The sequence below is a fragment of the Lepus europaeus genome, chromosome 15 (genome assembly GCF_033115175.1).
Source record: "Lepus europaeus isolate LE1 chromosome 15, mLepTim1.pri, whole genome shotgun sequence".
Taxonomy (NCBI): Eukaryota; Metazoa; Chordata; class Mammalia; order Lagomorpha; family Leporidae; genus Lepus; species Lepus europaeus.
The window spans coordinates 4,159,396-4,186,915 of record NC_084841.1 but is presented as its reverse complement, the minus strand read 5'-3'; the positions used below and the strand labels follow the sequence as shown (position 1 = coordinate 4,186,915).

Below are 27,520 nucleotides of genomic sequence, written 5' to 3'. Positions count from 1 at the left end.
AGGGAACATAATTCTAAAGCATTTTCTAGTGTACTTTCTTTGAAAGGGGCCAGCACTGTGGCGCAGCAGGGAAAGCCACTGCCTGCAATGCTGGCATCCCATATGGGCGCTGGTTCCAGTCCCGGCTGCTCCACTTCTGATCCAGCTCTCTGCTGTGGCCTGGGAAAGCAGTAGAAGATGGCCCAAGTCCTCGGGCCCCTGCACCCAAGTGGAAGACCCAGAAGAAGCTTCTGGCTTCAGATCAGCTCAGCTCCAGCTGTTGCAGCCAACTGGGGAGTGAACCAGTGGATGGAAGACCCCTCTCTCTGCCTCTCCTCTGTGTTAACTCTCTCAAATAAATAAATATTTTTTAAAAAAAAAAGTTCATTGAAAAACAAGAGTAACTAATTCTCTGGCCGGCACCGTAGCTCAACAGGCTAATCCTCCGCCTTGCGGCGCCGGCACACCGGGTTCTAGTCCTGGTCGGGGCGCCGGATTCTGTCCTGGTTGCCCTCTTCCAGTCCAGCTCTCTGCTATGGCCCGGGAGTGCAGTGGAGGATGGCCCAAGTGCTTGGGCACTGCACCCCATGGGAGACCAGGAGAAGCACCTGGCTCCTGCCTTCGGATCAGTGTGGTACGCCAGCCACAGCGGCCATTGGAGGGTAAACCAACGGCAAAAAGGAAGACCTTTCTCTCTGTCTCTCTCACTGTCCACTCTGCTTGTCAAAAAAATAAATAAATAAATAAATAAAAGAGTAACTAATTCTCATTTACAACCATCACCTTTTAAGAATGCCAACCCACTGCAGAGCTGACTAACTCCTCCATTTTTAGAAACTTTTTCAGACTTCTGCTGCTACTGCCAACCATCATGATCAGTGTCTGGTACACGCCTGCTGGAAACACCCATGGATGCCGACTGGGGGCCGTGGAGCTGGTGGCAAACGCATCACCCACAGCCAGTAAGGTCGCTGATGAGCAGGAAGAAACTGAGTGCTGGGACGGCGGCGCTCCCAACCTGGTCCAAAGCTGCACCAAGGCCAAGGAAGCCTGGTCCCTGGCTTCCCAGGTGGCCTCAGCCACCAGGGAGATGACACGCAGCCCAGTGCCTGGCAATCAAGCAGCTGAAAGGAGACATCTGTGTACTCAGCCCAACAACGGCCGAAGGGGCACAGAGGCAGTGACCACAGCCTGGAGGCAAGGGCAGGAGCAGAAGACACACACCCAAAGGTAGGTCTCACCAGTCTGTGTGGGGAACACAGAGTGGGTTCACGCTGAGGTTATCCCCCTAGATGGCAAACCCAGTGGCTTCTTCCAAGCAAGCTGATGGCCAAAGAACAGAGTTCATTCAATGTTTTCTACTGGAAAAGAAACGCGCAAACCCAATTGCTTCTTCCAAGCAAGCTGATGGCCAAAGAACAGAGTTCATTCAATGTTTTCTACTGGGAAAAAACGCCAGAGAGACCGAGCCTCTGACACGGTTACAGGAACGTAGCCGCTTCACAGGGGCAGCTGTGACCTTAAAGTGCTGCTGCTTCCACTGCTCCCAAGTCACTGACTTGAGTCCAGCTCTGTCCACTGCTAGTCCTGGGCCTTAGGTTATCTTTAACACTCCTTCATGATCCACGTCAACTTCAAATACTAAGGGAAAAGCCATCCCACGACCTATACTTCAGTCCCCAGCCTTCTCTACTACAATGTCAAATGCAGCAGGAAATGCCGGAAATTGTCATCAACTGGCAATGTATTCCCTCCTCGCTCCAGCTCACTCTTCAAAGCCTTAAAAGAGCAGTTTCTCTGACATCGGAGTGCCTTCACCATTGCTCCACAATGTTCACCGTCCGCATTTTTTGCCAAAAAACAATGCCTCAGTGAAAACACGTGGCGTCAACCACTGCAGTTTCATGGATTGTATAACACGCTTGGACGCACTAACAGTACAACAAAAACCACCGTGTTGCAGGCGCAGGGTCTGGACTGGCGTTTCTCTTTCCTAGGAAGAAAGAATGCGCACTAGGGCCGGCATTGTGGTGCAGAGGGTGTCACCACCTGTGATGCTGGCCTTCAGTATGGGTGCCGGTTCATGTCCCAGCTGCTCCATACCCAATCCAGCTCCCTACTAATGGCCTGGGAAAATCAGCAGGTGGCAGCCCAAGTAGTTAGGGCCCTGCCATCCATGTGGGAGGCCGGATGAAGCTCCTGGCTCCTGCCTGGCTCAGCCCTTGTTGTTGAGGCCATTTGAGAATTGAACCAGCAGATGGACGCTCTCTCCCCTTTTCGCTGTGGTTCTTTCAAATAAATAAATCCTAAGGACAGAAGGAAGGGTGGGTAGATAGACAAGCTACGTAAGCGGCAAGGGCAGGCACCCTGGAGGCAGTGACAGGATGGCTTCCTCTCCTGGGCTGAGGGTGAACGAGTCTCTCGACAGCATCCGTCCAATGGCGACACAGCTACTGAGCTCATCCTAAGTCACTGCTACCTACACTAAAAGGCAGCTAGTTTCTGCACAAATTAGAAATCCTTGAATCAGGCTTTCAAAGGGGGATTTTCTAAAAATGGAAACTTTAAATGAGAATCCTAATGGCTCCAGGGCGCCCTGTCAGCTGCCATCAGAGCCTGTCTCAGCCCCTGCTCACTTAGGCAGGGCCCAAATATGAATGGAAGTGCAGGCAAGGCCCCAGGGAGGAAGTGCTGCAGAAGCAGGGCCCAACCACCGCGCCACAGGCAGGAGGAGCACACACCCCCCAGCAGCTGCAGCGGCAGCAGCCAGAGAAGGGGGAAGGGGGAGAAAGAGCAGGAGCAGGAACAGCACCGGAGGAGCTATGCCAGGAGGCGTGCAAGCTCCGTGGGGCACGCTCTGTGCAGCAGCCAAAGCCAGCTTGGGGCAGCAAGTTTAAGACCACCGAGCAATCACCAAACAGCCAGGGCAGAAGGCCTGCAGCTTCGGAATGGATGTGGCAACCGTGATCCACACACACTCCACTCCCAGGAAAAGCGGGCCTTCTCCCTGCTTCTCTCCCAGGACCCTCCTGGAATCAGTTGCATGTACTGGAGCAGGCAATGACGGAGGGCCCCTCAGAGGGGGCCCTGTGCATGCCGGGGGACACAGCCTCTTCTGCCTGGCAGAGGCCTGGGGCCAGAGGAGAATGAGCCACATCAAGCTTCTGTTCCTTTCAGAATAGAAAACAAGAGCTTAGACACCAGAGGCTTCTATTGAGCCATGGCATTGAACCTGGGAGTCTGCAAATCTTCTAAACTCTCTGCTACAGAAAAAGTACCTGTGGCTGCAGTGTCTGCAGAGGGAGCTGCAGTGAGGCCCAGGCCAGGATGGAATCAGCCCCAGCACCTCAGAAGGCAGAGGACAGGCACTGGGCGGTGAGGGAGCCACTCGGAACCGGTACTAAGCCACAGCACATCACAAGCCAAGACCCACCCGCACCACAGGTGCAACTCCAAGGGAGACATGCGGCCTGATTAATCCACCTCAGAGCAAAAGGCAGCCAGGGCTTGGTCACCACACACTGGGTCTGAAGGTGCAATTGAAGACAGGCAGGTAGCCTGGAAGAGTAGGCAGCCAGGGGAGCTGCTGGGGCTCACAGCCAAAAGGGGCCTCACCAGACCATGATAGCTGGCTCTTCCCCCACTGCCTTGGGGCCACAGCATGGCAACTGACTGCTGCAAGCCAGCTTGGGGACACGCACTGTGTAGGATCATGGCTGCGTGTGGAGGCTGCCCCCCCAGCCACATGTGCTCGGGATGAACACCGTGTAGGATCATGGCTGCGTGTGGAGGCTGCCCCCCCCCCAGCCACACGTGCTCGGGATGCACACCATGAAGGCTCGTGGCTGCGTGTGGAGGCTGCCCCCCCCCCCCCAGCCACACGTGCTCGGGATGCACACCATGAAGACTCGTGGCTGCGTGCGGAGGCTGCCCCCCCAAGCCACACGTGCTCGGGATGCACACCGTGTAGGATCATGGCTGCGTGTGGAGGCTGCCCCCCCAGCCACACGTGCTCGGGATGCACACCATGTAGGATCATGGCTGCGTGTGGAGGCTGCCCCCCCAGCCACACGTGCTCGGGATGCACACCATGAAGGCTCGTGGCTGCGTGTGGAGGCTGCCCCCCCAGCCACACGTGCTCGGGATGCACACCGTGTAGGATCATGGCTGCGTGTGGAGGCTGCCCCCCCAGCCACACGTGCTCGGGATGCACACCATGTAGGATCATGGCTGCGTGTGGAGGCTGCCCCCCCCAGCCACACGTGCTCGGGATGCACACCATGAAGGCTCGTGGCTGCGTGTGGAGGCTGCCCCCCCAGCCACATGTGCTCGGGATGAACACCGTGTAGGATCATGGCTGCGTGTGGAGGCTGCCCCCCCCAGCCACACGTGCTCGGGATGCACACCATGAAGGCTCGTGGCTGCGTGTGGAGGCTGCCCCCCCCAGCCACACGTGCTCGGGATGCACACCATGTAGGATCATGGCTGTGTGTGGAGGCTGCCCCCGCCCCCCCCAGCCACACTGCTCGCTCAGGTAACTACCTGGGTCACTTGAGCAGTATTTTCTGTTACCTTTCCAGATGTGCTTATGCTGACAGAAGACGACAGCATCACCTTTGGGGCAGCAACACACAATGAGAGCCAGGAGCCCAACACTATGGATTTGAGGACTTCTGCGCAATACCTGCATGACTGGCATTTTCAAGATCCACCAGTCTTTGAGCCCAATACAGATGAGAAAAGCAAGATTGTTAAGACAGATGGCAACTGGCCCAGGACCACCTGACCAGGCCTCAGGTCCAGAGCCGTGAATCTCTTCTACTTGAGCTCCACGCTAATGAGCTGGACAGAAGCCATGCTGAGGAAGTGGCCTTTCACAGCGAGAAGTTATAAACTTAACTCCCCTGGTGTTCAGGAAATCATGCACATCTCCACAATACTTGAAAACTGGTTAAAGGAGCTTTCTGAGGGCAGGAGGAAACAGTCCTGTAGAATTTGATGGAAGCAAACAAATACAAAGTGATACACTCGTAAATATTTAATGCAGCATTAAAAATCATGGAAAAAAACGCTCAGATGTTAACAATAGCAAAATTATAGGAACTCTCTTTTCTGCACTTTGCAAATTTTCTTAAGTAATGATTTCTTTTATCATCCTAACAAAATGTTATTTCACCCAACTAACGCTATTACCTTACCCACAAGGGCCAAAGAGCAGACATGGGCACCGTCTTACTAAGTTTCTTGATAAACTACCTGTCCTGGCCTCCACAGGCCCTCCTGGGCTCTGCCGCCCATGTTCTGTAGGTCCTGACATGAAGTGGTCTGTCCTCCAGTCTTCTGTGACTGGCCTGGTCCTAAGTCCAGCAAGGCCACAGACCCCTCAGCTCTAAACTTCACGGTGTCAGCTCAAGGTGCTGATGTAGGAACTGACTCCACACTGCAGCACATGTGTCCCCTGGAAAAAGCTTTCCCACAATCCTGACAACGGAACACCAGCAAAGCACCCGACAGAGGCGCTCCTGCAGCAGCCTCCCCACCAGAGATGCCACCCGGCTCTCTCTACCATGGCCGCCGCTGCCAGGACTCTGAGGCTGCATTCAGGCCTCGTGGGAAAACCTGCTGAAATTCACTGGTGATGCCATCAGGTCAGTGTTTTGATTATTAGCTGACTCCATCTGCTTCCTCATCCAGTAGACACACTCCACCACAAGCCTGGTGAACACCACTGCCATCCCATCCTACAGACGGCTCTGAGGTCCAGTGACCCGCCTCAGCCACGCCCTGGCACGAGCCCTGTGGGGCAGCTGCAGAGCTCGGCAGCACCTCCTCAACTCCTGACAGAAGAAAAGCTGGAAGAAAAAGACAACACAAGGGCCGGCACCGTGGCTTAACAGGCTAATCCTCCGCCTTGCGGCGCCGGCACACCGGGTTCTAGTCCCGGTTGGGGCGCCGGATTCTATCCCGGTTGCCCCTCTTCCAGGCCAGCTCTCTGCTATGGCCCGGGAGTGCAGTGGAGGATGGCCCAAGTCCTTGGGCCCTGCACCCGCATGGGAGACCAGGAGAAGCACCTGGCTCCTGGCTTCGGATTGGCGAGATGCGCCGGCCGTAGCAGCCATTGGAGGGTGAACCAACGGCAAAAAGGAAGACCTTTCTCTCTGTCTCTCTCTCTCACTATCTACTCTGCCTGTCCAAAAAAAAAAGACAACACAAGCTAGGAAATTACAAAAAATATAGAAAGAAGGAAAAGAGCGAGCAGAGAGAATTCAGAGGAGCCAAAGGTCCAGGTCAACCCTGAGGTGGAGAACGCGGCTTTATGGCCCCACTCTGGGACAGGCACGATTCCAATGGTGGCGGTAGAGCGGTGAGTAGCATAAAACAAAGGCAGGTCCGGCTCGCAGTTTCTATCGGGAGGGTGGCTGCCCCATAAGAGGTGGAGACAGTAACCAAAGTAAACCGAAAAGCTGCTCTGCAGATGTCCACAGCTGTAGCTGCTTGAGGTGGAGTGGGCAGCAGGGCCTCCGGAGAGCTGGCACTGGCGCGGAGAGGCAAAGGATGGGCAGCAGCCCCACACAAAGGTGGGGACAGCGTTCTGGCAGAAGGGACTGTGGGACAAGCTCCCAAAGTGGGGTGAGCCCGGAGGAAGGCAGCTCAACCTGAATCTAAACCCAGAAGTGAGCCCTCGTCCCCAGCATCTCCCACGGTGACAACAGTGCAGACAAGAAACCATAGGCACTGAGCTAACCAAGTGCCATGAAAGACAGGACCCAAAAACTAAGACCCAGGAAGCCCAAACAACTCAGGAAACAGAAGCCAGGCCCCAGCAAGGGTGGCCTGACTCCCCCTAAGCCTCTGCTCTCCACCATCTGGTGCCATCAGGCTCAGAAAGACGGGCCAAAGATAGGCCACAAACCTGGAGTCCAGGCTGGAAGAGTATATTCCTGGGGAGAGTGGAAAGGGCATACGAACATCCTCATGGAATGAGCACAGAGATGGGCAATCACGTAAACATACCAAGAAGAACTGATGGGCGGGTGGACGGACGGACGGGAGGGAGAGACACGGGGACAAAGAGAGCAGAAGAAGAATGGTCTAGCTCACAGTACAAACAACGAAGTCAGGGCTGGTGTTGCAGCACCGTGCACAAAGCCACTGGCTGCAACACCAGCATCCATGTCCGTGCCAGTGCATGTTCTGGCTGCCCCACTTCCAATCCAGCTCCCTGCTAAAGGCCTGGGAAAGCAGAAGATGGCCCAAGTGTTTGGGTCCCTGCCACCTACATGAGAGATCCAGATGAAGGTCTCCAGATGAAGCTGGGCTTGGCCCAGCCCTGGCCGTTATGGCCATCTGGGGAGTGAATCCATGGTTGGATGGCAGATCTTTTTTTTTTTTTTTTTTTTTTTTTTTTTTTTAAGATTTTTCATTGCTTTGAGAGGTAAAATTAGAGAGAGAGAGAGAGACAGAGACAGAGACAGAGAGAAAGGACTTCCATCTGCTGGTCCACTCCCCAGATAGCCACAATGGATGGACAAAGCAGAGCCGATCCAAAGCCAGGAGCTTCCTCCAGGTCTCCCATACAAGTGCAGGGGCCCAAGCACTTGGGCCATCTTCTGCTGCTTTCCCAGGCCATAGCAGAGAGCTGGATTGGAAGAGGAGCAGCTGGGACACAAACAGGAGCCCATATGGGATTACAGCACCACAGGCAGAGGCTTAGCCTACTACCCCACAGCGTCAGTCCCCGATCTTTCTTTGTCTCTCCCTCACTGCCTATAACTCTTTCAAATAAATGAATAAAACTTAAGAAAAATCTCAGCAAGAAAAACATGTAAGTTAAGGATCTGGGAGGAAAAGCACTAGAGAGCCTTGCACAGAAAAACTTGGTGCTGAGGACAAGTCAGTAAGCAGGGTTGACAGGCCCCTGCGCTGTCAAGTGAGACTGGCAGGAAGTGGAAATGATAAAGCCACCCAGTGAAGCCAGGAGGCCTGGAGGGACTCACACTCCCACCCACAAGAAGATAAAACCATTCACAAAGTATCAGATTCAACAGCCGCAGGCTCCCAGGCGCTGGAGTCCAGGATGAACTGGCCAGCAGCCAGCAGCAGAGGATCAGAGGCGTGTCCAGCACAGGTGTGCAGTCAGACCCAACCGCCCCCCCGGAACCCACTGTCCCACCTCAGGCTCACAACACTCCAAGTCCGAGACAAGGCGGGGCATGTATGAGAGCAGAGGTCGAGGAAGGTCAAGAATCACAGAGCAAGTCAGCCTACTGTTCAGTAGAGAATGCAACCCAACTCAGCTCTTCTTCAAAAACTGGACCATTCCACACCCATAAGAAGCTACTGGCAGCAGCTCCCGGGGATGCGGAGTGAAGAGTGGAAGACTGGGTCTCAAGGGGGAAAGCAGACAGCGGGTCACAGAGAAGCAGCACAGGTCACAGTCAGAGGATACTAGGGATGCCTGCCTTGCAAAGCTCATCAGTGCATGCGAGGCAGCACAAAGGTGCAGCCCCGCCCACTCCTCCCACCCTGAATCAAAGAACCTGCAGGGGCTGGCTGTGGGACAGAGGGTTAAGCAGCTAACTGCCACACTGGCAAGCCCTAAAAGTGCAGGTTTGTGTCCTGGATGTTCCAATTCCAATCCAGCTCCATGCTAACATGCCTGGGAATGCAGCAGATGTCCCAAGCACTTGGGTCCCTGTCTTCTACGTGGGAGACCCATTTGAAGTTCCAGGCTCCCGGCTTCAGCATGGCCCAGCTCAGGCAGTTGCAACCATTTGGGGAGTGAACCAGTGGATGGAAGTTCTCTCTTGTTCTCTGTGTTAACCTGGAATCCAGGGGCCGGCACTGTGCCGTAGCAGGTAAAGCCACCACCTGCAATGCTGGCATCCCATATGGGTGCCAGTTCAAGTGCTGGCTGCTCCACTTCTGACCCAGCTCTCTGCTATGGCCTGGGAAAGCAGCAGAAGATGACCCAAGTGCTTGGGGCCCTGCACCCACGTGGGAGAGACCTGGAAGAAGCTCCTGGCTCCTGGTTTTGGATCAGCACAACTCCAGCCACTGCGGCCAACTGCCAAGTGAACCAGCAGATGGACGTCCCCTCCTCCCCACTGCCTCTCCTCTCTCTGTGTAACTCTTTCAAATAAAAAAATAAATCAGTAAAAAAAAAAAAAAAAGAAGAAGAAGAAGAAGAAAAGAAAGGAAGAAACCTGGAATCCAGCGGCGTTTAGGCAGAGGCCTGGAGGCGAGCGTGGAGTGGGAAGACATATGGGCAGAGGTGGGACCATAGAACCTCAGAAAGAGGCACTGCCCAGGTCAGGGCAGGGACTGCACAAGACCCTGAGCTGCTCTGGGACTCAGTTTCCCCATATGGACACCAAGATGCTTGCACCCCCTTACAGCCTTGCTCTGAGGATTTAGCGATTCCACAGAGATAACACACTTAATGAACGCTGGCGGTTAATACCACAGAACAAAGTGCCAGTACTAAAACTCCTGGCGACACAAAAGTAACAGTGCAAATCAAGATGGACGACCTCTGCAAGCCACACAGCAGCCTGCCAGTGTTTCACCAAAACGCTCACTCTGACGCTTTTGCACTGAGGCACTTGAAAGTTTGTGTTTTTGTGTTCTTGGTCTCAGCAATCTCTCTTAGAAACTAGTATTTCTAGCTGAAGTTGAACATCTCTCACTTTCAAGCAAAATTAATAATTTAACAAACTTCCTTCCAGGACACCATGAATGCTCATGGGAGAATTTCTGCTGATCACAGCACATGGGCTGAGAGAGGGGTGTGCAACAGCAGTTACCTCACAGCAAACTGGTTCTCTGGGTGGTCGGAGTGAGTGATTTTAAAGCTTTCTACTTTTTTAAAGAAACAAAAGCATGAATCAGTTTCAGAAAAACCACATCGTCAATTTTCAAAGAGACTAAAGCTCTTTCAGAAACCACCTCCAACTCTGAGGTGCCCAGGACAGAGAGCTGCAGGGGCCCAGGGGCACAACACGGCGTCCCACCCTTGTCATCCAGCCGCTCCTCACTGTCGGGGCGCAGCACCCCGCTCTGCCATCTGCTTTCTAGAAAGCCGCTCTTGGGTCTCTTTGGGGGACACTAGGGCCCCGCTGCCCATGTCTGGGAACCAGATTGTGCGGCCCTGGGACAGACCTTCACGGCAGCCTCTGTGGTCTCTCCCAAGCAGCCAGATGGTCTGTGGACCCAGCACTGGATCGCAGCGCGAGTCAGTGTCCCCTTCCTGTCCCCTACCTCTGTGGCCCACTCCCTCTCTTGCACCACAATTTCAGCGGTTAGAAGGCAGGCTGCAAGATGGCCTCAGCTCCAACACTGCTGTGCGCAGCTTGCCCGGTGGCCCCTAGGCCTCGCTGCTCCCATGCAGCGAGAACCGCATCCTCTCCAGGAGGAGCACAGGAGACACTGCCCAAGGCAGCACAGCAGGGATGGCCTCAGGACAAGGGAGCTCTGAACGGTGAGTCACCGTCCCGGTCCTCAGCCCTTCTACTTCCCGCGGCCGTCCTCGGAGCCTGACGGGCCTCACTGTCGGCAAGCCTTGACCCCGCTGGTCAGTTCTCACAGGCCCACCCTCTAGCACGTGTCTCGGAGTCCATGCTCCCGTCTCTGCCTGGTCTTGCCTCTCGCCCGTCTCAGACCCCCAGCTCCCTCTGAGGGAGGCAGCGGTGAGCCGCACTGGCTTTCCGCAGTGCGCCGCGGGCAACGTGCTCGCGCCTCCTGAGGCTCCTCTCCTGGAGTGAGCTCCCGTCAAGGGGACCTGAGGATGCAGGTGAGCACCGCACGACTGCGGGGCCTGCTTCCGTCCGCTCACTGTCGTCAGATCAGTCAGCATGTCAGCAGCTCATCCACTGCTCCCTTTCCCACAGAACGCAGCCTCTGAGGGCACTCCACACAGCGGGAGCCCTGCTCCGGCTGCAGCCTCCCTCCAGCCCGAGTGCCCCTGGACAGCACGTGGCTGCCTGTCCCCCTGATTGCTCCAGCATCCTCCTTGGCGCTGCCTGTCAGCACGTCCTCACAGGAGGAATTTCACACATGTGACCTAGGATCCTTTTGTGGAGGAAAAAGCAAAGGCCTTCTTTCAACGTACTTTACCCAGGTTTGCAGAGCCAGCCACACACAGCCCATGTCCTGTGGATGCCTCCTTCATTAACACTGCTTGCAGTACCCAGACAGCAGCTCTGGACTGACATTTCACAGTGCAGCATCTCTTGCCAGATCACGCTGGCCTTGTCTAGGCTTTGGTTTTCTGTCTAGGATATAGATATTCTAGTGCTTGTTTTGGGGACATGCTCTGGGAACCCTAGGGGCAAACATGCACAGAGCCAAGCCCCAGAGAACTACACACTGGTGAGCTCATCACCTGCCTGCTCCACCTTATGCTCTGTGTGTTACTAAAACAGCAGCTTTGTGGAAAGGATTGGCATTGGAAAGTCAGAGGCAGTTTCTAGAGCTTTCCCAGGGGTACCCTGCCGAGCAACACAGCTTTAGGGACTGTTGTTTGAGTTAAATTTATTCCAGCAAGTTACCGAATCAAACCCCGTGTTCCCAATAGTCTAAAGTCAGGCTAGCATGGTCCTGTCCAAATCCATGGCAACTTAAACTGAAGTGAAATCAGAGCTCAAGTCTTCGGGCGCAGTAGTGCCATTTCAAGCACTCCACAGCCACTCAAGGCTAGCAGCAACCGCCTGTGCAGAATAAACCCAGAGCTCTCCCACCTGCACTGGTCAGGGCTGGCCCCCGCCTGCCAGCAGTTCCTGTCCCTTACTGTTACTTTCCACAACACTCCGCTAGAAGCTGCCAGGAGCTCACAGAACTAACACCACACCCACTCCTGCACACACAGTGAACTGCAGGCTGCACATAGCAGGTGAGGCGCACCTGACACCGGCCACCAGGAGCACCCATAAGCTCTGGGAAGGTAAGATTCTTCCTTTAAAGCTGTATGAAGGGCCGGCGCCGTGGCTTAACAGGCTAATCCTCCGCCTTGCGGCGCCGGCACACCGGGTTCTAGTCCCAGTTGGGGCGCCGGATTCTATCCCGGTTGCTCCTCTTCCAGGCCAGCTCTCTGCTATGGCCCGGGAGTGCAGTGGAGGATGGCCCAAGTGCTTGGGCCCTGCACCCGCATGGGAGACCAGGAGAAGCACCTGGCTCCTGGCTTCAGATCAGCACAATGCGCCGGCCGCAGCGGCCATTGGAGGGTGAACCAACGGCAAAAAGGAAGACCTTTCTCTCTGTCTCTCTCTCTCACTGTCCACTCTGCCTGTCAAAAAAAAAAAAAAAAAAAAAGCTGTATGAAGATAATGACTACAGCACTGTCGAAAGCTCTAAAACCCAGAGAGGCATCGCTTCATGCAGAAAGAGGAGTATTCCGCAGCGACACATCGGGCTCCAGCTGTCCCCGGCTCAGTCTTCAGCGGTTTCTCCAACAGAAAAGTCTTGGCCTGAGAGAGCCACTTGTCTGTATTTTCAAAAACCAAGAGAAAGGCATTTCCCGGCCAGCTGGCAACAGGAAGAACCTAATTTTTGGTTTCAATTTCCCGAGAGAAGAGAGAAGGAAGGGGCAGCTTTTTTAATCCCTCACGTGACAATTCACGAAGTGCTTCCAAGTCGTCTTTATTTGATGCACACCCTGTGAACAGGATGTCACAGGCCCTGCTTACAAGAAAGGGAAGCTGGGGCTCAGAAGCTGGAACCCCGGTCAGCACTGTGGTGCAGCGGGTTAAGCCACCGCCTGCAGCACCAGCATCCCATACAGGCACTGGCTGGAGTCCCGGCTGCTCCACTTCCAATCCAGCTCCCTGCTGATGTGCCTGGAAAAGCAGTGGAAGATGGCCCAAGTGCCTGGGTCCCTGCACCCACATGGGAGACCAGATGAAGCTCCTGGCTTCGGCCTGGCCCAACCCCCACCACTGCAGCCTTTGGAGAGTGAGCCAGCACGTGGAAGATCAGTCTCTCCCTCTCTCTAACTCTGCCTTTCAAATAAATAAGTCTCTAAAAGAAGAATAAAAAGAAGAAGAGGTGGTAATATTCCTAGTAGTAGTAGTAAGAAACCCCTTAGGAAGCTAACCAGAACCAGACCTGGAGGTGGATGCACGATGTGGGCTAACCCAGCGAACTCTGAAGGCCAAGGGCACCTCCAGTGCTGGAAGACAGATACAGCCAGACAACTTGGGCAGACAGGGAAATAACCTGACTTTTCATTTCCTTCATACTACTGCACCTGAGCCATTCCTTCAGCTCGACAGGACTCCAGAAAGGCTGTGATGATCTGAATGAAACATGGGAAGCTAGAAATCATCTACACCCACACGCTCTTACCCAGGAGATGAATGCCAGCCTGAAGCCACTGGAGAGCTGAATGGCGAGAGCTGCAGCCCACAGCAGCAGGAGTGGTGCTCCCACCAGACATTCCCCCCCAACAGGCCCCTTGGGCTGCTCCCATCTAGTCCACCCGCTGGCTCAGCCACGGTCCATGCTCCACACAGACCCACAGGGCAGCTCAGCCCCTTGCTTGCTGCCAACAAACAGGGTGCACACGGCCCACGCCAGGCTCACAGGACACTCAGCTAGGGGTCCTTCGGGTGATTCACCTGTATATTTTCCAAGTTTTCTAATTTTTTATAGGTGTTCCACTTAATAGCAACACAAAAAGCTAAAACGTATTGGGATCTCTTTCAAACACAGCAGAGAATTTTTTTTTTCAATTTTTTCAGATTTTGCTTTCTATGATGCAAGGCATAAAACTGTAAATGTTTAGCTACTCTCAGGGAAAGCAAATGGGTAAACGGCAATAGAGTTAACATTCTGCACACTTGAACTTCAGAGTCGGCAATCAAATCCACGAGTTCTCACACAGAAGAACATTCTCCCCACCGCTGCTGACATTCACGTAGCAGTGTCTACCCACAGGCAGAGACACCACTCTCCTTCCCTAACCGACTCAGGAACCAGGGGCCAGGCTCCACGTGTAGGCCCAACTGTAAGGGCTGCAACTCTACAGGAGCGGACAAACAGCTGGCAAGAGCCATGAGGGGTCTTCTGGCTCCCCTGGAAGGAGGCAGGTGCTCTGAGCAGAAGTCCTAGGGCAGTCTCCCTTCCCACAAACGTGCGCTTGCAGGACAAGCAAAGACAGACCGCTGTGCCCTTAGCACTGGATTCCTGATCTACCGCCCTCACAGGAATGTCCCTTTCCTAAGCTAGCCAGCCCAGGACACCTCAAGGACAGCACTTGCCGATCACCATATTCGCTCTTCTTCACCTTGCTTTTCTGTGAACTTTTCTTTAATGCCATGTTCTAAAGCACAGTCGGCCTGAGACGGGCACAGAGAGACACTCACAGCTTGCACGGTCACTCGTTGCCGAGTCCAGCAGTGAAATCAGAGCCAGATGACAGCCTGGCAATGCGCAAGAGTCATGGAGATGGGCTGGTGTCCAGGCGAGGGCAGACGTCCTGGACAACAAACCACAGCCTCCTCTTGCTCCACTTCCCCGACAGGAGAAGTCTGCCTGTGAAAAAGTGCCTGCACCCGCGGTGGGCAGCACCCACCCCACCCTGGCCACAGAGCCTGGGGCTCCGGTGAGATCACGCACTGCTACACCATCTTAAGACAGGCAGGTAATCGGGCTGGCCTGACCCAGTCTCATGAGCCCTCAGCTGGCAGAGACATCATCAGACAGATTCAGAGCACCTTGCTGATCTGACCGTGGAAGGGGCCAAAAGCCAGGGGGTACAGGTGGCCTTAAAAAGCTAACAGGCCACCAGCTGGCAGCTAGAAAGCAATCAGAGGACTCAGTCCCACAACTGCAGACAGGGAATTCTGCCAGCAAGCGGAACGCACTTACAAGAGCACCCGGAACACAATGCGAACACAGCCAAGGCCTTGCAGAGCCCGACCCACAGAAGCTGACAGACGAGCGAGCACGGTTCTAAGCCTCTGAGTATCAGTTAACTTGCAACACAGAAAAAGAAAACGAGTGCAGCACAGAAACCTCAAGAATAAGACCTGAACTAGTCAGCAGCATCTCAATCCCACCCCTCGGGGTGCTGAGAAGGCGCCCTGGCCATCTCACTGGAGCACATGGCGCACACGGCACGGCATGCGGGGCACCTGTCAGACCAAAGGGCCTGGTGCTGGCTCAGGGGCACTGCTCTCCTGCAGAGCTTCTGAGGTGGTGTGGCTTCCCCAAAGAGAAACCATGGAGGAGCCACACCAGGCTTCCCCACCCCTCCCCCGCCACCAGGCCACCCCATGGCTTCTACTGTGCCCAGGGAGGCTGGCGAAGCTGACTTACTCTCCCTCTCCCCGCTGGCCTGAATCCTACCTTCATCATCAAAATCAAGTTTATGCAACTGAACATCACAGGCTTTTTGGTGTTTTTTATCCCACAACTAGCAAATCAGATCCTAAACCACAAGACCTACCCAAGGCACAAAAAGTCCTTCCTTGATAGGGGTGACCGTAATCCTTCTGAAAATGAGATCCACTGAAAATGAGAACCGGAGCCTCCCATCAAATGGCGACCAAACACGGTCTGAGACTTTACCTTCCAATGTAAGTCTTAACAATTATCTACTTTAAAATACTTAAATTTCCTTAAAAAGGGGAGTCACGAGCATGAGCTACTTCTAAGAAGGCCACGCTTTCCCACACAGCAGAGCAGCGGATGAGGGCTCCACTGTCCCCGTCTGCTCTCACGGCACGAGCAGGCACGGCCACTTTCCACACAAACATCCAAGGCCTCCCCTTTTCCCATCCTCGTTAATATTCCACCCTTCTCCAAAGTGCTTCTCGCAGCCCCACGTGCCAGCTGTCCTAACTCTGCAGACGACCCACTGGAGCCAGCATGTGGTTGGAGCCGTTCTCCAGCATAACTCCCCTCGACTCGGTCAGAGCCAGCAGCCGGTGCCAGACTTCCAATGTCACACAGAGACGCGGCAGGAGTGAGAGCTGCCATTATTCATGGGGGGCAGCTGAGTGGGGCCCAATTTCACCAACAGTCGGTGCAAAAGCTGAAAACAGAGGTCTTTGGAAAGTTCATGGAAACGGATGTTATGAAGACACTCCATGGACTTCAAAATTTCCGCACCAAAATCAACTTTTCCCATGAATATTTTGAAGTCCCCTCATGGCTGAGTCGTCTGGTCATTCCTGCTCCCTCCCTTCTCCATTTGGGGTCTCAGAGGATGGAAGCTAAGAAGCTGGGCACATGTGTGCACCTGTCTGAGGCAGGTCCCACACTAACCTCCCCCGTGCACCTGTGATGTCTCCAGGACAGGGGTGAGGGGGGCAAGCCCAGCGCTGACAATCATGCACCATGGTAGGTCCTGTACAGCCTCTGCCCGCCCGCCCTCTGGGCCTCACCAGGACATTTGGGGGGAGGTCACATGTGCTGCCCTTTATGTCACGAGAGATCAGGGCAGCCACAGAGGGAGAGGAGGGATCTGGGTTGCCCGTCCAAGGTCTGACTCCCTCCTGAGAGCACACACAGAGCGGGACACAGCCCACGTGGAGGCCCTGTGGGCTGACCACGTGCCACAAGCATTCACATCTGCTGGCTCCTCACAGACTAAACGCCAGGAATGGAACTGTCTTTGGAGAACTAGAAGACGTTAAAACACTAGGTTAAATATCGTCAAGAGCCTGGCAGAGAGGAGGCCGCATCTGACTGCGGCACCCTGCTGGCCCACCTGAACTGCAGGCGGGGGCCGGGGCAGGCACCTCCTCCTGTCCAGCGAGGCTCTACCTGGGCTTTGTAGCACCAATAGGGACAGCACCGAGTCTCTGCAGGCCATGCCCCCAGCCTCACCTTTCACCCCTGGAGGCTTCTGTGGCTGCGAGGACTGGCCAGGACAGCAACAGGTCAGGTGGTGAAGGGTCAGCCGTGAGAGCATGCAGAAGTGGCTGCAGAGTCTGAGAGCCTCCACACACACCTGTCACCTCCAGGCCAGGAGCCGGTGGGGAGCAGGTCTCACGCTACGCACAGCACTCCCAAAACAGGCCTGAGGGTCCAGCTAAGCACCAAGCAGCCACCTCAGCAACGGCAGCTCCCCACAGCCAGCACTCCTTCTCCACGCTCCTTCCAGCTGCTGCTGCTTCAGCCCACGTGAGGCTGAAGCACCTGGCGGTCCCACAAGGCCAGGCCACTCACTAGATTCCCAGAGACAGAAGAAAGCTCCCTCCAGGAAAGGACACACAGGGCAGGTTGCTGCAGGCTGAGGCAAGGGCAGATCCACCTGGGTTCAGCCAATGCCGCCCAGACTCCGGCCACACCCGGCGACAAGGGACATCCTTTCTGGAGGATGGCAGACAGGCACATCCTGGGACCGCAAAGTGAGCACCTTCTCACCAACAAGGTCCAGGCTGGGCACGCCCTCAATCTCAGCCTTACACCCTGGGCAGCTGGTGGACGGGACCCAAGTTCCAGGGCTCGCTCTTGACACCACAGACCAAGAGCCCACATGGAAATAATCAGGGACTTCCTCCCCAGTCACCAAGGCCTGCTCGCCTGCTTGCCTGCTTCCTTCCTGGCGAACCACGCGGAGGGCACCCCCCTTCCCGACACACGGCGGGGATCCCAGCAGGCTCCTCCCCTAGGCACTGGGGGCCGCCCTGTAGGCACGGCATGTGCCACACAGACAGGCAAGGACAGGTCACCAGGCAAGGGGAAACGGGGAGCCCCAAGGAGGCACCACCAAGCCCCCACACAGCCCAAACCAGATCTCCCAGCTGGCTGCAGAGCCCCCTGCAAAGCCTTAGGCCCTGCTCCTTCTACGCTGAGTTCTAACAGGTGGGGAGGCTGACAGAGAGGGGGCCCTGGAGCAGGCGCAGACTCTCAGGCTCTGGTCTCTAACCCAGAGGTGGGGCAGTGTCATCAAAGAGTGGGAGCGGCTGAAGGGGATCAAACTCTGCTCCCACTGGCAGCACAGGGGAGGACTCTGGGGGTGGGAGGTGGGGCAGAGGGCAAGCAAGACACCCCCTGGGGCTGTCTGAGCAACCTCCAGAGAGGTGACTAAAGTCTGCGAGAGGCTGAGGCAGGGAGGGAAGAACAGGACCAAGGGGACAGCACCTGGTGAACGGACCACCAGTCAGAGCGGGCAGAGGAGGGAGGTCTGCCCAGCTAGGAGCACTCCGAGGACCCGATGGGAGCATGCAAAGGAGGGCCAGGTCTGGGGGTCAGAATCAAGACACTATTCCCCAAGCTGAACCCTGCCCCAGACGCTAGCATAGCACCTGGCGTGCAGTGGGCTCACGAGCTGAGCCAACACTGAGGTCGACCAGAAGCCTACTGGCTACGGATGAGCGACACCTTCAGACCCCAGGTGAAGGGACCGAAGGCGTGAGGGCGCCGTGGCTCAGCACTGCCGGGGCCACAACACTCTCGATGAGCCGGGAGCGCGCACAACTTCCCACGGCGCCCCCTTCATCTATGTAACAAGCCGGAAAGCCTGGAGCCCCTCCCAAGCAGCCTCAGGTGTACTGCCATCAACCAGGAGGAACCTGCTCCCCACAGCTCCACTCACACAATTCCTACACCAAGACCTGGGGGCCGGGGAGGTAGGAGACTGGACTCCTAACCACCGCGCATTGGACAAAGTAACACTTCCAACCCAGGTGAAACAAGTTGCCCAACAGGAAGCTTTTACCTTGTAGCAAACAAACCTCTAGAGGTATGGCTTCAGTGTTTCAACATGCTCCCAGTGAAACACTGGTGGGAGCTACAAGGGAAACTATTTCATGGAAAAAAAAAAAAAAAAACCAACACCTAGCAATTAGGGACATCTGTCCAACTTTGATAGCCTGGGAAATCCTCACGTGGCTTTTAAGTTGGCTAGGAACTGTGCAAGAAAAGCTGGTCTTGAAGTGCCAACCGAACCCATGCCGCGTTTCCACTTGGAAAAGCATCACCATCGCACCTGAGCATCTCCCCCGGGGCAACACACACACACACACACACACGCCCTCCCTCTAGGCGTTCATCCACTGTGCGGACGCCACACTCCCACTGAACTGCTCAGCCCCTCTACGCTGCCCTGAAATATTTAAAACGAAAACGGCACCTCCCAGTGAACAAGCACAGGAGACGAATATGCGACTCTCGCACTCTCGCAAGGCTCCGGGCCAGTGTTTTACATCTGCAGGGGGCACTTTTTATGTGAATTTCTGCAGGAAATTAAAGCGTACAGACCTCCGACAGAAGGGGGGGGGGAGCCCCTTCTAAATTCGCTGATGGTTAAATTGTATCCCACCAGAAACTTGGTTATCTTTTAAAGGGGCTCTCTGAAAAAGACACACAACTTCCCCTGACTCCAGCTCCCGGCGCAGCTCAAACACCCTGCAATTTCAATTCAATGAAATACACACCTCTAAGACAAGAGGTCCCTAAGCTGCCTGGGGCGGGGGGGGGGGGGGCGGAGAGGAAGAGAGAGAAAGTGCCCATCTCCCCTTCTAGCCTGAAGCCGCTGCGAGCCAGCGACCCCTTCCGCACGGGGCCGCTCCAAGACCCTCCGGGGCCGGCCATCCCTTCCTAAAGGAACCTCTCGCTTTCCAGGGAGAGGAGCCGAGGACCCCCCGCCCTTCCCCGCGGGGTCGCGACGCCGGGCCCGGCAGGTGCGGCGCACTCACCCCTGGATGCCCGGGCTGTACGCGCGGCTCTTCCACGGCGTGCCGGGCCGCGGCGCCTGCGCCCCGGGGCCGCCCCCTCCGCTCAGCGCCGCCGCGCGGCTGCCGGACAGCAGGTAGTTGAGGCCGTAGGTGCTGGCCTTGTTCTCGCGTTTCCGGCGGCCCGGGTGGAACTGGTGCTGCGGCGGGGAGCCGGCGGGCGCGGGGCCGCGCGGCCCGGGGTGCCCGCTGGGCGCGCCGTCGGCGAAGTTGAAGAAGGCGCCGCCGCCCGCGCGGCCGAGCGAGGCGCTGCTGGACGACGACGAGGAGCAGCCGGGGCTCTCGGCGCCCGACTCGGCGTTGGACGAGGACGAGGACGACGACGACAGCGACGGCGACTTGTGCAGGCGCCGCGCGCCCTCGGCCGCGGGCCCCAGCGCCGTGAGCAGCGCGGCGGGCGCGGCGGGGCCGGGCGCGGGCGGCGGCGGCGGGGGCGACGCGGCGGGCAGCGCGGGGCCCGGGCCGCCGCCCCCGCCGCGCCCGGCCGCCCCCGCCGCGGCCGCCGTGTCCAGCGCCGGCGAGTTGAGGCAGAAGTAGGACGCGAAGCCCGAGCCGCCGCGGCCCACGCCCTGCGAGGTCTCCCAGATCTGCATCCACAGGGCATTGGCCGGCCCCTTCTGCTCGGGCTGGATCCAGGCCACGCGCGGATCCATCCACGCGCCGCCCCCGCGGGGCCCCGCCCCCGCCGCGCCCCGAGCCCGGCCGCGCGCGCCGGCGGACGGACGGACGGACGGACGGGCGGCTCGCCCCGCTCGCGTCGGCGTGGCCCGGCAGGCCGCTCCGGCGCTCGGCGCGTCCCGCGGCGGCTCCGGGCTGCGGGCGGCGCTTCAGGCGGCGCGGGGCGGGCGCGGGGGCCGCGGCGGCGGCTGCGTTCCACTCGGGCCGGGGGGAGAGGCCATCGGAGAGGGGCGGGCCCAGGCGCCGCGCGGCCGGGGGAGCCGCGGGAGGCGCCGGCGCCGCGGTCACGCTCGCTGCTGAGGCGGCGGCGGCGGCGGCGGCGCGGGGGAGGGGAGGGGGCCGCCGCCTCCGCTCCACTGAGGGGCGGGGCGCGGCGGGGGCGGCGGCGGCGGCGGGAGGAAGCGCGGCCTCCCTCGCCGGGGCCGCGGCGCCAGTGCGCACGCGCGGCCGATTTCAAATCCTCACTAGACACCGCCGCCTAGGCGACCGCGCCTGCGCGCTGGGGCGCCCTCGGCTGGGGGGCGGGGGCGACTGGCGTCGGAAGGAAACGGGCCTGGGCGGAGCTGAGCGGCGGCCGGCGCTGTGAGCCCCTCCGGACCACGCGCGGCCGGGGCGGGCGGCAGCCCCCAGCCGCGGCCCGGCCCCGCGGCCGCCTCAGCGCCGGGCCGCGGCGCAGACATGCGCGCTGAGGGCGGGGAGGTGGGGGGGCGCCGCGGCCGCTCCGCGCATGCGCACGGGCCCGCCGCCGGGTGGAAGTTTCCGTGCGGACGCCGCGGCGGGCAGCCGGGGCCGGCGGCCTTACGTAAGGGCCGGGGCCGGGGCGGAACCCGTGCGGCGGCGCGGGCCTGGCCGCGGGGGAACGGCGTCGGTGCGGCGCGTGCGGCGGGCACCTGCGCGGCGGTCGGAGAGCGGCGCTGACCGCCCTGCGCGCGGGGGCCGGAGCCTTGGCCGGACGCACGTGGGCAGCTGGGACCGTCCCGCGTCTCCAGGCACCGCGGCCGCGCGTGGCGGAGGCTTTGGGACGAGTGGCGGCATCTGGAAGGAAGGCGCTGTGGGGGCTGCGGCCCCGCGCCGGAGCGCGTGCACGGGCCCGTGGTCCTCGCCTGCCCGGCGGGGCTGTTGGGGACCACCAGCCTCCCGAGTCCCCGCCGTCACGCGGGGCCCTCTCTGTCCACGGCCCGGAGCCCAGCTGCCGCCGCAGCCGCCGCTGTCCCCAGCTTTGCAGCAGTGCCTCCGGGTGCTGCCCCACGCTGCGTGCCTGCGCTCTGGGAGCTGTCCGCACCCTGCGCCTGGAGGAAACAGCAGGTGTCACCCCGAACGTCGGGTCAGACAGCGCAGACCCCCGCAGGAGCGGCGCTGCGGTCCCTGCCTGTCCGAGCCCCGCGCCAGCTCTGCCCCAACCTAACGGGCCCGCACACTGCTGCCCCTGGGGCTTTGGGCCGGAGACACATGGCAGCCCTCTCCTCGCGCTGTCCAAACCACCAACTACAGTCTCAACAGCCCAGTTCCCTCTCCCTGCATTATTTTTCCCTTCGTGTTTAGCTCCTTTCCTGGGTGGTTTACACGATGGATTTCTTCTCGCACCTTCCTGGAGACTAAACCTTGGAAATCAAGGTGTCAGCAAGAAAAAAAAATTTGTTTAAAAAACCCATGCCTAGTTTTTCCAAAATAGGCATTGTCCGTAAACTCTTTAAAGATCTTTTCTATGCGAGGGCTTCAGGTTTTCTCAGTGAAGCAACGTGTCTTAATCCCACGCTTCCACAGTTCTGAAGGGCCTTGTTGGGTTGACCTTGCCTTCGGCCTCTCTCCTCCTGCCGCACTAGCACATAAAGTCTAGCAGGGGAGGAATGGTGATCGGCCCTTGGTTCTGGCTGTGCACCTGCTCCGGGGTGGCCTGCACATAGTAGGTCCTCGGTGAGCGCCAGCAGTGTGACGGGCAGTGGGTTAGGCGCGAACTCGGGCGGTCCAGGGGTCCCTGATGCCTCCCAGGATCCCCGGGCGGGTTGTCACCTGCCGGCCTCCATATTCTAAGACTTTTCATTCTTGCCTGTGCTCTCTGCAATTTGCCTCTAGCTGATGCCCCTTAATTTGGTCTCATCAGTCACCAGGTAACTTTAATTAGGGCCAGGTCTTTGTTACCTGACGATAAATCCTTTTGTGCAAATAAGACGCTATATATTTCTTAATGAAAAAATCAAGAAACAGTACTGAGAGTAGAAGGCAGTCCTTGCCATTCTCAGCAATGGAGGGCTGTCTCTGCTTACCGATTTCCACAGATAAGCCCAGCGCTTTCTCTTTTGGGCCTCCTCTCTCCTGATTGTGAAAGAGGGATAAAGGCTTGGGGGCGGTGCTGCGGCATAGTAGGTTAAGCGTCTGCCTGCAGCGCCGGCGTCCCATGTGGGTGCCGGTTCGAGTCCTGGCTGCACCACTTAAGATCCAAGTCTCTGCTTATGGCCTGGGAAAGCAGTGGAAGATGGCCCAAGGCCTTGGGCTTCTGCATCCATGTGGGAGTCCCGGAAGAAGCGCCTGGCTCCTGGCTTTGGATGGGCACAGATCTGGCCTTTGCAGCCATTTGGGGAGTGAAACAGTGGATGGAAGACCTCTCTCTCGGCCTCTCTGTAACTCTACCTCTCAAATAAAATAAAAAGGGGATACTATCAGAGAGAGAGCGCACTGTAGGTTTAGTGATTTCCCCCGTGAAGAAAAATTGGTTCACAAAAAGTGTGTTCTGTGGACAACCCATGCCAGAATCAGCCATGCTGGTCAAAAGGCGAGTCCTGGGGCTCACCCTGCCTGCTGCAGGTCTCCAGGAGTGAGTCAAGCTCCCCAGATAATTCCTAAGCACAGCAAAGATTCAGTTACGTGCAGGCACCGAGTATTTAAGTGAATGAGAACATGCAGATGTGTGGATGTGAGTCAGCTACTGCTGGGTGACAGACCGCCCCACACGCAGTGCTGTGGCGGTCAGCATCCAGTGTTGCTCACAAGCCTCCCCGCCCGCTGCACGGTTCTGCTGTGACTCAGGCAGGGCCCGTCTGGCCGTGGTCAGCTGCTGGCTCACTGCCCTAGAGTGGTCACACGGGGCCTGTGGTTGCCTGGCCGGCCCATGCAGCCTCAGGTTGATAAGTCCATGCTCACTGTCCAACAGCCCACTTCCGGCCTGTCCACAGGTAGCCGAAGGCAAGCAGCCACGCGCGTGGCTCAGAACTGCCGTGCCATTGTTTCCTCACCATGCTGCGAGCCGCCGTGAATGGCGGCCTTGGCGGTCAGCAAGGGGCCGGGAGGAGACAGCTGCTACCTCCTGGTAGAAAGAGCTGCAGTCACATGGCAAGGGCATGGAATACTGCAGGGGGTGACTGGGGCCGTGTCGTCCCAACTCTGCTGTCTTCGTGGCCATCCTCTCCATGTGCCTCTCGGTCTCTCTCCTCTCTCTCTAAGAATTATTTGAAAGGCAGAGTGACAGAAAGATCCACCGTCTGCTGGCTCACTCCCCCAAATGACTGTAACACCGGGGCTGGCCCAGACCAAAGCCAGGAGCCTGGAACTCCATCCAGGTCCACGTTTGGGTGGCAGGGGCCCTAGCACTTAGATCATCTTCCACTGCCTTCCCAGGTGGCTTTAGCAGGGAGCTGGTTCACAAGTACAGAAATGGAGACTAGAACTGACACTGGATATGGGGTGCCAGCATTGCGGATGGCAGCTTAACCTGCTGTGCCGGCCCCTACCCCTCCTCTTGGAAATACACTGGTCATCGGATTTAGAGCTCATCCTACATCCAGGATGATTCCATTTCAAGACCCTTAACTAATTACATCTGCAAAGACCCTATTTCCAAAGGTCAGGTTCTGGGGTTCTGGGGGGACACGAAAACTGGGAAGACACTATTCAGCCTGCTGCCGAGGCTTAAAAACAGTTACGTTGCTCCTGTAGTGTAAGATCTCTGGAGACAGAGGGCCATTGTTGATGGGGTGGCCCAGGGCTCAGGGTGTGAACTGAGCCCCCTCTTAGTTTCCCAGGCTTTTACCCCATGGCCACCCCAAGCCCCAGCCCACATGTCCATGCTCGAGGCAGGAGGGGAGCAGAAAGAGGGGCAATGTCTGCTGTATGTGGCCCACTTTATCAGAAAATTTCTCTAGAACGCTCACACTAGAATTCTCCGTAAGCCTTGCTATCTAGGTCTCATTGTAAGGCCACCCCTAACTGCGGGAGGGGCTGGGAAAACAAGGCATGGAATGACCATGGATGACCTGGAGCCATCTGGAGCCACTGCTCATGCAGGGCACGTGACCATACTGAAAAAGAACTGAGTCTTAGCAGAGAGCAGGGGGGGTGAACCCAAGGCTGCCACCACAATCTCTTCTTTAAAAAAATTTTTTTTATTTATTTATTTGAAAGAGTTACACAGAGAAGGGAAGGTAGAGAGAGAGAGGTCTTCCATCTGCTGGTTCACTCCCTAGGTGGCCACAATGGTTGGAGCTGCACAGATCTGAAGCCAGGAGCCAGGAGCTTCTTCTGGGTCTCCCACATGGGTGCAGGGGCCCAAGCACTTGGGCCATCTTCTGCTGCTTTCCCAGGCCATAGCAGAGAGCAGGATGGGAAGTGGAGCAGTCAGGACTCAAACCGGTTCATATGGGATGCTGGCACTGCAGGCAGTGGTTTACCCACCATGCCACAGCGCAGGCCCCACTCCAATCTCATCTGAATGTGGCCCATGTAAGTCTAGTTCCGAGAGCTTGATGCGGCATTACCCAGTGCTGCGGTCAGCCTTGGACAGGCAACCCCGCCAAGCTCATGTGGCCCTCTGGCTTTTGGTGACCTGAAGACCACCTCTTCCACATCGCTCCAGAGCAGGGCTTCTCAGCCAGGACTGGCCTGCCTCTCCAGGGACACCTGGCGGTGTGTGGTGAGCCTTGATTATCACGAGTGGGCCCCTGCTGTGAGTCAAGAACACAGAGTCCCACGCGGTCTCTGTGAGAGCGCAGCCATGCTCTCCATGCAGACCACACAGGTGTGGGCAGTGTTCATACATGGCAGAGGCAGGGTACACAGGAAGGGAACCCAGGGCAGTGCTGCCAGGCCAGCCCTAGGAGATACAGAGAATTGTGCTAACAGGATGGACATTCCAGGATGAGGCCTGATGAGAGCAATGGCTCTGAGGACAGAAACGCCAGGGTCCTGTGTGTGGTGGTGGAAAGCAGAGAGCCTAGCATCTCTGAGCAGGCCTGGGACGATCCCATGCCAGGACCGCACTCTGAGAGTTACACCCAGGAACAGTATGATCTAACTTGTGAAAGCTCACCCTGCCGTAACAGGTGGGATGTTGAGGTGTGAGGTTGAAGGCAGGGATAAAGTCTGGGGACAGGGCCTGTTCGGGGAAGCAGACTGGCAGTGGGCACAGTAGTAGGGAAGGGAAGGTTCTGTGGTTTGAGCCACCCCAGAGTCATGGAGGCACTGTTCCCAGCATGGCCGTGTGGGGAGATGGTGGGAGATCTTTGGGGCAAGTGAGGATCTCCCCTCCAAAGAGACTAAGGTCTCTCTTATGGGACCCTGCTTCTCACAAGAGGGTTGTTATAAATGCCAGAGCCTTGGGTGATGTAGTTGTGCCTGCACACACCCTACCATTGCCGTTGGCCACAATGTGATACAGCAGGAGGGCCCTAACCATCGCCAAACTGTTGCCAGTGCCGTGCCCGTGAACCTCCAAAATGGAGCCAAATAAACTTCCTTTATAAGCCGCCTGCCTTTGGTGTTTCATTGGAGTAATGCGAAAGCTGGCTAATACAAACGTGCTGGGGAGGAGAGAGGTTAGCGTCAGTAGCTGTAGTTGCTGTGGGAGAGAAGCTCAGATCAGAGTGGCGTGACATTCGGAGGTGATGAGGGTTTCCTATCATCCACACCCCAGCCCAGTGTGGGTCCACAGTGGGGCCTGGGGTAGGGAAATCTAGAGCTGCTCCACCCAGGTGTTCAGGAACCTGGGATCTTCCAGGTAGGAGTTCTGCTGTTCCCCAGGGCCTGGGGTCCTCTGTGCAGAGGGCCTGCAGGACAGGAGAACAGGGTGATGGGTCCAGCTCTGCTGTAGATTTAGGAGCTGGGGCTGGGGGCGGCTGGCCCATCACTTGCATCCAGAACTATGGTTCCAGGGAGGCTGGGAAATGGAGTCCAGCCGAGGGGCCCGGACAGGCAGAAACTGGGTCCACAGACAGTGCTGAGCCTGGCACAACGTGTTCAGGAGGCAAACCTGTCAGAACTCCATAATTGGTTCCATGTGGAGAGGGAAAAACACAGCCTCCAGGTTCCCACTGAGGAGGTTGCCCCAGGAGGCCCTTGTGGTGGGCAGTGAGTCCGTGGCTTTGTCTCGGAAGCACTGGAGAACACTTACCACTCACCCCTGTCTCACCGTGCGACCTGCAATCCGACTGTCGGAGAAATGCTTTCTTCATCTGCAATGTAAAATGACAAACTGACTTGGAAGTGAAACTGGAAAATCCTCTCTCCAGTGCTTCTTCCCGATCCAGTACAGACCCCTTCCCTTCTTTCTCTCTCCTGTCTATGGACCTTGGTCCCAGGCCACAAAAGGAAGCAGTCGCTAGTGTTGATGGTGGCTCCACTCCCTACAAACGCTAAGCTGGGCAGGGCGTGCGGTCTCCCCAGCAGAGCTCACTGGGAGCCTGGCACCAACCCTTAGTCCAGCAGCCCAAGGAGGCAGTACGCTCTGGTCCCACCCAGGTAAGCAGCTCTAGGTGAATAAGCCCAGATTGTCCCCCTCCGGGAGAGGGGACAGAATCTGCCCTCTGCCTTAAGAGTCTTACAGTAGGACATGCAGTCCACTGTCAAGTCCGTCTTTGCGTGTGTGTGTGTGTGCACACGTGAGCACACGCGTGCATGCTAAGAAAAGGAGCCGTTGAGCCACTTCGCCCGGCTTTGCCATGATTCTGCCCCACCCTGACTGTGTTTCCTTTAGCAAGCTGATGAACCCTGCTGGCCTCATCTCAAGAACAGAGGCCACGCGTAGCTCCTGCTGGACGTTGTGAGCAGAGTGAAAGGATCCACATCTGGGACGTGCTTGCCGAAGGCTGGACCCATAGCTCCTGCCCGTGGCTGTGAGAGCAGCTCTGGCCTCCCTGTGCCTCTTACAGAACCAGAATTGTCTTCAAGTCTACCTTCTCGTCTCGTCCTCTAAT

At 57.3% G+C, this 27,520-nt stretch overlaps 1 protein-coding gene across 2 annotated transcripts in view; it reads right to left on the bottom strand.

Moving 5' to 3' along the window:
- TENT4A (terminal nucleotidyltransferase 4A) overlaps positions 1–20,336 on the bottom strand; it is a 43,154-nt gene extending 22,818 nt beyond the window's left edge. For both annotated transcript variants that reach the window (XM_062211730.1, XM_062211731.1), the window contains exon 1: positions 19,626–20,336. In XM_062211730.1, coding sequence (XP_062067714.1) covers positions 19,626–20,314 — 689 coding nt within the window. In that variant the 5' untranslated portion in view covers positions 20,315–20,336. The remainder of the gene's footprint in view (positions 1–19,625) is intronic.
- Between the last annotated feature and the right edge of the window lie 7,184 nt (positions 20,337–27,520).